The sequence below is a fragment of the Salvelinus namaycush genome, chromosome 7 (assembly GCF_016432855.1).
Source record: "Salvelinus namaycush isolate Seneca chromosome 7, SaNama_1.0, whole genome shotgun sequence".
Classification (NCBI taxonomy): domain Eukaryota; kingdom Metazoa; phylum Chordata; class Actinopteri; order Salmoniformes; family Salmonidae; genus Salvelinus; species Salvelinus namaycush.
In genome coordinates, this window is record NC_052313.1 from 10111325 (window position 1) to 10123980 (window position 12656).

At 43.4% G+C, this 12656-nt stretch overlaps 1 protein-coding gene across 1 annotated transcript in view; it reads left to right on the top strand.

The window, feature by feature from the left end:
- The window catches only part of LOC120050588 (contactin-associated protein-like 2), a gene marked incomplete at its 5' end in the record, with an annotated part of 135778 nt that overhangs the window by 93065 nt on the left and 30057 nt on the right, over positions 1–12656 (top strand). Inside the window, 6 exons of the mRNA XM_038997183.1 lie at positions 2370–2588; positions 6625–6713; positions 7420–7567; positions 10525–10755; positions 10968–11101; positions 11364–11457. Of these exons, the coding sequence (XP_038853111.1) occupies positions 2370–2588; positions 6625–6713; positions 7420–7567; positions 10525–10755; positions 10968–11101; positions 11364–11457 (915 nt within the window). The remainder of the gene's footprint in view (positions 1–2369; positions 2589–6624; positions 6714–7419; positions 7568–10524; positions 10756–10967; positions 11102–11363; positions 11458–12656) is intronic.

Here is a 12656-nt window from a genome sequence, read left to right on the forward strand (position 1 = left end):
CTGTATAAAACATCTGAAGTTTCTGTTCAGACTGTGAAACTTTTCTGAGACAGTTTCCCCTTAGTTCTCTATGTGGCTCTTAAGCGATGATTGACATGTCATATGCTTTATGTGCCTATGCTCTAATGACTCAAATTAAATGTCTAAATGGCCATTCAATCGGATTCAGATTGAGAATGTTAAATTCCTGGGGATCAAATTTAACCACAGTTCTTTTACGATGAGACGGCTATTTAACCAGAGTGGCTGTCAATTTGATGATGGATGACAAATTACATTTCAGCAATTTCAAAGAGCTTTAGGTTTAATGGGGGCAACTAACCTCATCCACCCACCATTTTGTGGCACAGTGTTTAGTAGTAATGTATACCAGCTACCTGGTATCACGTTTTAGGGGAGACCCAGATGCAGACAGTGTCGAAGTAACAAAAGTTTATTACTCGAACAGGGGGCGGGCAAAACGAGAGGTCAAGGCCAGGCATAGGTCAGTAATCCAGATCAGAGTCCAAAAGGTACAGAACGGCAGGCAGTCTCAGGGTCAGGGCAGGCAGAATGGTCAAAACCGAGAGAACTAGAAAACAGGAACTAGAAACAGACAGGAGCAAGGGGGAAAACACTGGTAGGCTTGACAAACAAAACGAACTGGCAACAGACAAACAGAGAACACAGGTATAAATACACTGGGGATAATGGGGAAGATGGGCGACACCTGGAGTGGGGAGGAGACCAGTACAAAGACGAAAAAGATCAGGGTGTGACACCTGAGGGGAAGCACGTCAGACATCTTGGCTTACTAATACTGTATAACACCTACTTAGGACATACACTTTACACACCTCCACCACCAGCTGGCATGTCTTTCTCTGTCTCTCCATTTCTCTCTGAAAAGATGTTGTTGAATATTCATGTGTGATTCCGAGTTGTGAATGAGCATTAATTTTGTCGGAGTAGAAATCATTTATTTCTGCCACTCATCTTTCAGCCGTTCTGCCTCTCATCTTTCAAAGCACTCTCTCAAGGGTGAGGTGTGTGTGTCCCTGTCCTTTTTTCTTTTGTTAAGAGGAGAGATGTTGCGGGGGATGGGATAGAGGGAGAGATGGAGACAGAAAAGGAGAGATGTTGCGGGGGATGGGATAGAGGGAGAGATGGAGACAGAAAAGGAGAGATGTTGCGGGGGATGGGATAGAGGGAGAGATGGAGACAGAGAAGAGGGAGATTTGTTGGAGTTTGTCCAAGTCGTGCTCAGGCCCACAATAGATTAGTTAGTCTGTTTTCACACTGGGGCTCCGTGTTTGACTGTGTTTCACTCAGCTAACAGAGGCTAAACTGACTCTCTGTTGTTTCTGGAGGGAGAGAAGAGGGAGATTAGTTAGTCTGTTTTCAGACTCTGTGTTTGACTGTGTTTCACTCAGCTAACTGACTCTCTGTTGTTTCTGGAGGGAGAGAAGAAGGAGATGAGTTATAACAGTGGTGATCAGTGTGTGATTGAGAGGGGAGAAAGGAGAGTAACTCACACACATCCTTTAGGTAGTAACATCTGGACTGAACAGGTGGCTAGTGGCATGTTTATATACACACACACAAACACACACACACACCTCTACACAAACACACACAAACACACACACACAGTCACACACCTCTACCAACACACACACACACGCCTCTACACACACACACACTCACACACACACACACACACACGCATACACACATGATGAAAGAGAGAATGTGTGTGTGTGTGTGTGTGTGTGTGTGTGTGTGTGTGTGTGTGTGTGTGTGTGTGTGTGTGTGTGTGTGTGTGTGTGTGTGTGTGTGTGTGTGTGTGTGTGTGTGTGTGTGTGTGTGTGTGTGTGTGTGTGTGTTGGTAGAGGTGTGTGTGTGTGTGTGTGTGTGTGTGTGTGTGTGTGTGTGTGTGTGTGTGTGTTGGTAGAGGTGTGTGTGTGTGTGTGTGTGTGTGTGTGTGTGTGTGTGTGTGTGTGTGTGTGTGTGTGTGTGTGTGTGTGTGTGTGTGTGTGTGTGTGTGTGTGTGTGTGTGTGTGTGTGTGTGTGTGTGTGTGTGTGTGTAGAGGTGCGTGTGTGTTTATCAATCTTTTGGTGAATTAGCTCCATCAAACACTGAGTGAAATCATCTTCACAGTAAAGCTGAAATCTATAAGAGTTAAATGACTCTACATAAATAATGAGACATTAGATTAGATATCGAACTGTAGAATTTCAGGGTGGACAACTGGAAAACAATGACTTATGAGATGAAAAATGTTGACTATTATAAACCAAAGGTACTTTATGCATTGAAGTAAATAGATTGAATGTGGTTGGTGGTTTGTGGACATGGCGCCGATTAACGTTGTCTTCCCCTTCTCAAGCTCCTACTGTTGTCTCGTTCTCCTTTGATGTGGGGAACGGTCCCGTGGAGTTGGCCGTCCATTCAGCCACGCCCCTCAACGATGACCAATGGCATCGTGTGATGGCGGAGCGGAACGTGAAGGAGGGGGTGCTACAGCTGGATCTGAACTATAGGGAAACTCGTCCCGCCCCTCCACAGGGACACACAAGGCTAGAGCTGTTTAGTCAGCTTTATGTGGGTAAGAGACACACACACACACACACACACACATGCACGCTCACACACCAACAGAAAAATTGTACAATACTATACTACGTTTTAATTTCATTCAACAATATTGCCAATATTTTTACTTTACAAAATGTAATAAGTTGGTGATATAGTTTGTGCCAGTATAATGGCAGGTAGCCTAGTCGTTAGAGTGTTGCGCCAGTTACCGAAAGGTTGCTAGATCAAATCCCCGAGCTGACAAGGTAAAAATATGTCGTTCTGCCCCTGAACAAGGCAGTTAACCCATTGTTCCTAAGCCGTTATTGTAAATAAGAATTTGTTCTTAAATGACTTGCCTAGTTAAATAAAGGTATAAGAATCCATTAGTAAGAGCCACAGTGTCTTTATGTTTCTAAGTAGGTTCTCTGAAGCTTAGACACGACTGGTGATAATGAAGATAAGCTCTTAAGGTTTCATCAGATATCACACTGTTTCACACGGCTGATGTTAACAAAGTTCAAGGAATTATGTGAGTAAAACTAACCTAATTCACTTAGTCCTGACTCTTTATCTTTATGACTGTGTTAGCGTATTAACAGTTGCAGAGGATTAAGACTTTTCAACAGCACACAGAGACAATGTATGAGGTCCTCATTATGGCACACAGAATGACTCTACATGTACATTGTGATATTTTGATTGTTTCCTCCGCTCCCTCTCTTCTCGACACAATGACTGTGAAGGTCATTAGGAGCAGAGGAGAACAGGAGTTAAAGAGCTGAATGGCTGGTCGTTATCTTTTCCTTTCACTCCTCTGTCTCAGCCTGCTGACCTGCCAATACTTTAACACTGACGACAGGGATCAAACTGGATTTAGGGTGGAGAGAAAAACTGCTGAGTTTGAATTAAATTATCTTTCCTTCCTTCGTTCTCTCTCTGACTCTGAAAAGTTATTTTCCTTTGAGACACTTCTCAATTCCAATCAGACATTCCAAAGTCTGATAGTTCTGAATTCCAATAAGACGTTCCAAATTCCATCATCTCATCAGTTTTTGGCGGATTGGATGGAAGAACATTATCACACTGCAGCTTCCTGAATTGCCGGAGGGGATTAATAAAGTTGTATTGAATTGAATCGAATTAAAGTAAATAGAATCGATCTTTATATGCCACCGTTAACCATACAGCCATACGGGCACATATTGATTTGTGATAGGAAACTTTAATAACAGCTTATAAAGACTGATACAACTCATAGTTTGGCTATCTCATCTGCATGTATAGTAGGTTTCAGGGAACCAACTCGCTGAATAACCCCTCGAGGATCAATCTATCAATCTAATCGACATCAGATCATCAACTAAACCCAATCAGTTCTTCCATCACCTCCATACAGCCATGGGACCTATTAGTTTATGTTGGATCAGAGAGGAGCACCATAAAACACCTGACTGTGTCTCTCTGGCAGATCATCAGCATGTGTCGGAGCAGTGAGAGTATTTGCCTGGTCGGGGGAAATTGAATCAGGCTCAGATGGGATCTACAGTGGGTGTGATTTGCATTCTAAAACTGGTGTTATAAACACAGAGGTACATGGGAGAAAACAGCCCGATATCTCACCTAGGTGGTTCCTACATGATCTGGGTTATTTATGTGTGATATTATTTGGTAATAAGTTATATTTTAAATGTTGATATTATTTTGCATTATATTTCATACATTTTCTGCATGTTTTTCATGTTGTTCCTTTTCTCTTTGTTTCTCTTTTTTATTCGTTGCATGCTCTCCTCGTCTCACCGTGTGTGTGAGACTGGCTCGGTCACTGCATGTGTGTGTTATGTGTGTGTGTGTGTGTGTGTGTGTGACACGATGTTTGCGATGCAACTCTCACAGGGAAGCCTGCTTCATTGACCTGCAAAGACAGTAGGTAACATTAACGTGTCAATATACTGAACAATAATATAAACGCAACATGTAAAGTGTTGGTCCCATGTTTCATGAGCTGAAATAAAAGATCCCAGAAATGTTCCATACAGACAAAAAGCTTATTTCTCTCGAATTTTGGGCACAAATTTGTTTACATCCCTTTTAGTGAGCATTTCTCCTTTGCCAAGATAATCCATCCACCTGACAGGTGTGGCATATCAAGAAATTGATTTTAAAACACATGATCATTACACAGGTGCACCTTGTGCTGGGTACAATTAAAAAGCACTCTAAAATGTGCAGTATTATCACACAACACAATGCCACAGATGTCTCAAGTTGAGGGAGCGTGCAATTGGCATGCTGACTGCAGGAATGTCCACCAGAGCTGTTGCCAGAGAATTGAATAATCATTTCTCTAGCATAAGCCACCTCCAACATCGTTTTAGAGAATCTGGCAGTATGTCCAACCGGCCAGCCCAGACTAGGACCTCCACATCTGACTTCTTCACCTGCAGGATCGTCTGAGACCAGCCACCCGGACAGCTGATGAAACTGAGGAGTATTTATGTCTGTAATAAAGCCCTTTTGTGGGGAAAAACTCATTCTGATTGGCTGGGCCTGGCCCTGCAGTGGGTGGGCCTGGTCCCAAGTCATGTGAAATCCATAGATTAGGGGCCTAATGAATTTATTTCAATTGGGTGATTTCCTTCTATGAACTGTAACTCTGTAAAATCTATGAAATTGTCGCATGTTGCATGTATATGTTTGTCAGTATAGAAACAGGTGAAGGTGTATAATAAACAGGTGTATAATATACAGGTGTATAATAAACAGGTGTATAATAAACAGGTGTATAATAAACAGGTGTATAATAAACAGGTGTATAATAAACAGGTGTATAATATACAGGTGTATAATAAACAGGTGTATAATAAACAGGTGTATAATATACAGGTGTATAATAAACGTGTATAATATACAGGTGTATAATAAACAGGTGTATAATATACAGGTGTATAATAAACAGGTGTATAATATACAGGTGTATAATATACAGGTGTATAATAAACAGGTGTATAATATACAGGTGTATAATATACAGGTGTATAATAAACAGGTGTATAATATACAGGTGTATAATAAACAGGTGTATAATATACAGGTGTATAATAAACAGGTGTATAATATACAGGTGTATAATAAACAGGTGTATAATATACAGGTGTATAATAAACAGGTGTATAATATACAGGTGTATAATAAACAGGTGTATAATATACAGGTGTATAATAAACAGGTGTATAATATACAGGTGTATAATAAACAGGTGTATAATATACAGGTGTATAATAAACAGGTGTATAATATACAGGTGTATAATAAACAGGTGTATAATATACAGGTGTATAATAAACAGGTGTATAATATACAGGTGTATAATAAACAGGTGTATAATATACAGGTGTATAATAAACAGGTGTATAATATACATAGCTACAGTTGATGACTTTCAGTTTATGTCCATGCAGTCTTTTCCATTTCATGCAGGGTAGGTCTTCTGGTCTGTGACCATGCTTGCTAATGTCTCTCCTGGCCTTGGTATGCACTGTGTGGCTCAGAGAGTGAAGGTATTCTACTGGATATTGTGTGTGAGGGTGTGTGTGTGTTGGGGGGGGGTGTAAGGAAGTGGGGTTCTCCCCCTAGACTGTGCTGTCCTAATGAATGTATTATGCTAGTTCATTAGTACATCATTACAGAGTCATTTACCTATGGAGGCTGCCAGAGAGAGGCCAGGAGTGCACCACACACACACACTAACACACACACACACACTAACACACGACTTGAGTGGTGGGCAACTCCAGTCCTGGAGGGCCACAATGTCTGTCTGATGTAGATCTGGCTAAATGGGGGTGTGACATCTCCAGCCAATCAGCCGCACTAATAAATCAATGAAGTGCCAAGGTCAGGTTAAATAGGGCTGGAGCGCCTTCCCTCTGGCCTGTTAAGTCACTGTGACCATCAACAGTCATATATACCCCCAGCTCGACCTCGAGGGAAATTATCTCTATTCCTAGCACAAAATTCATCTTATCTCTCTATGTTCTCTCTCTTCTCTCGCTCACTGTCTCTAGGTGCAGCAGGGGGTCAGAGGGGGTTTCTGGGATGCATTCGCTCCCTCAGGATGAATGGTGTGACCCTTGACCTTGAAGAGAGGGCCAAGGTGACGATTGGTTGATTGATTTCCTTAATTTCATCATCTAAAAATAAATCAAGTTGTTCTCTTTACTAACGCAAATGAAGAGCATCCAAAAGTCAAACTCTCCCTATCTCTCTCTCTCTCTCTCCCTATCTCTCTCTCTCTCTCTCCCTATCTCTCTCTCTCTCCCTATCTCTCTCTCTCTCTCTCCATATCTCTCTCTCCATTTCCATCTCTACTCTCTCCCTATCTCTCTCTCTCCCTATCTCTCTCTCTCTCTCCATATCTCTCTCTCTCTCTCTCCCTCTCTCCATCTCTCCTCCATCTCTCTCTCCCTATCTCTCTCTATCTCTCTCTCCATTTCCATCCCTCTTTCTCCATCTCTCTCTCCATTTCCATCTCTCTCTCCATCTCTCTCTCTCTCTCCATCTCTCTCTCTCCCTATCTCTCTCTCTGCCTATCTCTCTCTCTCCATCACTCTCTCTCCATCTCTCTCTCCATCTCTCTCTCCATTTCCATCTCTCTCTCTCCATTTCCATCTCTCTCTCCATCTCTCTCCATGTCCTCCATCTCTCTCCATCTCTCTCTCCATATCCATCTCTCTCTCCATATCCATCTCTCTCTCTCCCCATCCCTCTCTCTCCATCTCTCTCTCTCCATCTCTCTCCATCTCCATCCCTCTCTCTCCATCTATTTCGCTCTCCATCTCTATCCCTTTCTCTCTCTCTAGGTAACTCCAGGTGTAAAGCCAGGCTGTCAGGGTCATTGTACCAGTTATGGGATGTACTGCAGGAACGGAGGAAAGTGTGTGGAGAAATATAATGGTTACTCCTGTGACTGCACTGCCACGGCATACGACGGACCCTTCTGCACCAAAGGTGAGAGCTAATCGCTGAACCCTGAAATTACTGCTAGGCTGTTGGACGGTGTAACCAGCAGCCTTTGTTTACGGAGGAACGGGCAATATTTACTCAGAAGTAAGAGTTAGTTTCTGTCAGTCGCAGTGAGACTTCATAGCAAGAAAGTTGACACATGAATTCATTTGTTTCCTAAACTTAAGCTTGTTTTCCTGTGTTTTACGCCAGTTGGGGGTGACGACACCGGGAGTATGTGTCAGATGACAGCATGTGGGAATAGAAAACATAAAACAGGAATATGCAAAGTAGCTGACATGAAAGGACCTCCCCAGTGTTCTGTGTGTGTGTGTAAACTGAAAATGAGGTCTTGAATGTAATGGAAACTAGTGTGTGTTTATTTATCTACACGTGAGTGTGTGTTATGCCCTTCAGATACTCCAGAGGATACTGCTCCCTCTGTTCTCCTGTCTGTGTCATATGAGCGCAGTCATAATATGAATAAGAATATTATTATCAGTCATAATTGCGAAGCGTATTTCCATTATATCCCTATTTACACCTGGTTCCTGAGGTAGAATATTATTACCAGGACTGTTTCATTCTGCTGCTACTGTACTGCCATTCCCTGGGGTCACAGACAGACAACTAGGACTCTGTAATGAACAACACACACACACACCACTTACAACAGAGAGTGATGTTCTATTCTTATCAGCATCTCTGCTGCCTCTAGTTACAGACATAGCAACCTCTTCCTCGATGTCAGTAAGACCAAGGAGCTGATCGTGGAGTATAGGAGGACACAGGAAGAGAGCTTCAAGTTCCTTGGCGTCCACATAACTGAGGACGTAACATGGTCCACACACACCCGCACAGTCGTGAAGAGGGCGCGGCAGTGCCTCTTCCCCCTCAGGAGGTTGAAAAGATTTGGCATCGGCCCTCGGATCCTCAAAAAGTCCTACAGCTGCACGATCGAGAGCATCTTGACTGGCTGCATCACCGCTTGGTATGGAAATGCACCGCCCTTGACCGCAAAGCACTACAGAGGGTGGTGCGGACAGCCCAGTACACTAGGGCCGAGACAGCTTCTACCCCAAGCCATTAAACTGCTAAAAAGCCAGACTGCTAAATAGTAAATGAATGGTACACAAACTATCTGCAACACTATCTGCACTGACCCTACATACACTCACCAGACTTTATATACACACCATATACACTGAATATACAAAACCTGCTCTTTCCATGACATAGACTGACCAGGTGAATCCAGGTGAAAGCTGTGATCCCTTATTGATGTCACTTGTTGAATCCACTTCAATCAGTGTAGATGAAGGGGAGGAGACAGGTTAAAGAAGGATTTTCACGCTCAACAGTTTCCTGTGTATATCAAGAACGGTCCACCACCCAAAGGACATCCAGCCAACTTGACACAACTGTGGGAAGCATTGGAGTCAACATGGGCCAGCATCCTTGTGGAACGCTTCTGACACCTTGTAGAGTCCATGCACCTGCGAATTGAGGCTGTTCTGAGAGCAAAGAGGGTGCAACTCAATATTAGGAAGGTGTTCTTAATGTTTTGTAGACTCAGTGTACACACTCACTCACACACACTACATTGACACTCCCACACAAAACACACACACATTCACATACACTACATACAGTACGCACACACACACAACATACACACGCATACCGACACAACACAAACACACATACATACACATTACACACACGCTTTTATACTCATCATATGCTGCTGCTTCTCTGTCCTTTATTTGACTTGTATTGTTATCTGTCCTGATGCCTAGTCACTTTACTCTGCCTTCATGTACATATCTACCTCAAATACCTTGTATATCTCTGCACATTGATCTGGTACTTGTACTCCCTGTATATCAAATTGTATTTGTCACATGCTTTGTAAACAACAGGTGTAGACTTCTTACGGGCCCTTCCCAACAATGCAGTGAGAGAAAGATTTTTGAAACAGTAGAGAAATAATAACACAAGGAATAAATACACAAAATGAATGACGATAACTTGGCTATATACACGGTGTACCACTACTGAGTGGATGTGCAGGGGTACGAGGTACTTTAGGTAGATCTGTACGTATAGCTAGGGATAAAGTAACTAGGCAACAGGGTAGATTATAAACAGCAACAGCAGTGTATGTGTCAAAAGGGGTCAATATAGATACAGTATTCGAGGTTAACTATTTAACTAACTATTTAGCAGTCTTATAGCTTGGTGGTAGAAGGTGTTAAGGGTCCTGTTTGTTCCAGACTTGGCGCACCGGTACAGGTTTGCTGTGCTGTATGGTCCTTGCGGTCTTGTGAATGTTAACTTGTTTAAAGGTCTTGCTCACATCCGCTACGGAGGGAGTGATCACACAGTCGTCCAGAACAATTAGTTCAGTGCTGCTAGACTCGAAGCAGAAAAGGTATGTAGCTCGTCTGGTAGGCTTGCCTCACTGGGCAGCTCGTGGCTGGGTTTCCCTTTCTAATCTGTGATAGTTTGCAAGCCCTGCCACATCCGACGAGCCGTTGTAGTAGGATTCGATCTTAGTCCTGTATTGAAACTTTGTCTGTTTGAAGGTTTGTCGGAGGGCGTGGCAAGATTTCTTATAAGCGTCTGGATTAGTGTCCCGCTCCTTTAAAACAGCAGCATCCATGGCTTCTGGTTTGGATATGTACGTACTGTCACTGTGGAGACGATGTCATCGATGCACTTATTAATGAAGCCGGTGACTGATGTGGTATACTCCTCAATGTCATTGGCTAAATAGCTCCATTTTTGTGTATTTTCTTTTATTCCTGTTGTGTTACTATTTTAAACTCTGCTTTGTTGGGAAGGGCTTGTAAGCAAGTGTCTCACGGTAAAGTCCCCACCAGTTGACCTTCTGCGTGTATGTGTTGTAAAGTCCCCACCAGTTGACCTTCTGCGTGTATGTGTTCTCTCCTCTCTCTAAGATGTGGGGGGCTTCTTTGAGGCGGGCACTCTGGTGAGATACAACTTCCTGTCAGAGGCAGCGGCAGCCAATCAGGACGCAAGGTTCCTTGCCCAACCTTTAACTGCACAGGAAGTGAATCTGACAGGAGAAGCAGTAGCGTTTAGCTTCAGTACATCCAACACACCGGCTATACTGCTGTACGTCAGCTCCAAGACACAAGACTACCTGGCACTGGTGCTACGGCAGAATGGTGAGACACTGACACATACAGACACTTATCAACACACACACACAGACACGTGGGCTCTGCCTCAGGTATGTTGCAGATGCAGTATGTAAGGTCTCTCGGTGTGTGTGTGTGTGCGTGTGCGTGTGCGTGTGCGTGTGTGTGTGTGTGTGCGTGCGTGCGTGCGTGCGTGCGTGCGTGTGTGTGTACGTGTGTGTGTGTGTATGTGTGTGTAGGAACTCTCCAGGTGCGGTATAACCTGGGCGGTCTCAAGGAGCCGTTCACCATAGACGTGGACCAGCGTAACCTAGCCAACGGACAGCCACACACTATCAACATGTCCAGAATCAACAGGACTATCACCATACAGGTATGCACACACACACCTTCTCTCCGCCTTCCAAGCATAGTCTATGATGACTTCAGACATGTCCATTTCTAACCACAAGAGGGAGACAAAAGCCTCTCTAATTGTCACAGGACTTGAGGGATTGACAATGGCTTGATGCTTCGTGGATATGAGTCGGCCCGTTTGTACAAAGATCCACAAGGATGTTGATGATTGACTATGGAAATGGTTCAGTGGTTTGCATCATGATCTTCTCTCTCTCCCATGCTCTCTTCGTCTCCAGTTGGACCACTACCCCCCTGTCAGTTACTCTCTCCCAGAGGCTTCAAACACACACTTCAACCTGGTCAAGACATTATTCCTGGGGAAAGTATTTGGTGAGTACAGGCATCGCATACGTGTATTTGACAGAGGTCTGCTTGGCCCTGGCAGAGAACGTAGGCCTATTCAGAGAGCAGCAACAGGAGCTGTACAGATGTATTGTAGTTGCGCTATGTGTCCACTAGAGGGAACTAGAAGACTGTTTTTCACCAGGACACAGTCATGGAAGAGGTCTATTGCTGCCAGACCGGGATTTCACACATTTTAGTCTGGTTTTGTTTCTGTAACATGTTCAATAGGTATGTTTTGCTTCAGATGTAAATATGTTATGTAGAACAGGCATGCTCCTCTGTAGAATAATAGGGATTCATGTCAGCTCTATACAAGACATTTCTATCTGCAACATTCACAATGTTGTGTCCTCCTGAACAAGACTTTAGTGCAGTATAGTATTCCTTACTCCTGGTCACTGCTTTGGTTTCCAATCCTCCTGGTTTCCATGACTCCTGGTTGTCCTGCTCTGTTCTGGGCTGGTGGCAGTCAGTGAGGTAGAAGGAATGGCTGAGTTCCCTTCCTAGCTAGAACCATTGATCGATGTACAGCAGACTAATACCACAGGGAATAATGCCCCTTTCCTTGTCACACACGCTCATACACACACACACACACCAACATAACCCCATCTAGAACTGCAGAGCTGCCATTTTAAGACTGAAGGACACAACAGAGGCCCTACTCACCATCTCGCCCAGTTTCTATTTCCAAAACATAATTCATACACATTTATGTATTTCACAATCTGGATTTATTTCCAAATGGATTTTAGGCAACAACAAAAACAACAAAGGTTGAACTGAAAATGATATGCAATATACAGAAGAGTGTGTTCATATGCCAAAGTAGACATGGGTCTCTTTGCAGTTCAGTTCTGACCATCATTCTGGCACACCACTCAGAAACAGCATATTCTTGCTATCAATACTTGCAAAGGGAACTTTCAAAACCTTTGTCCATGGGAGGTTAGTGATTACAGTTTGATGTACAGTGTGATATGCAAATCCAACAATCATAATATGTAGCAAACTAATCAAGTAATGAGCTGAGTGTTTGAAATTTCCGTCACAACTTGTTTCAGTGTGTGTAGGTGACAGGGAGATGACCAGTGAGGCTGAGTTTTCACCACTAGAGCTAAGATAGCCCGTACAGATACCAAACAAGCTTCTGGCAGACAGTTGTGGCAAACCTTTGGCCAATT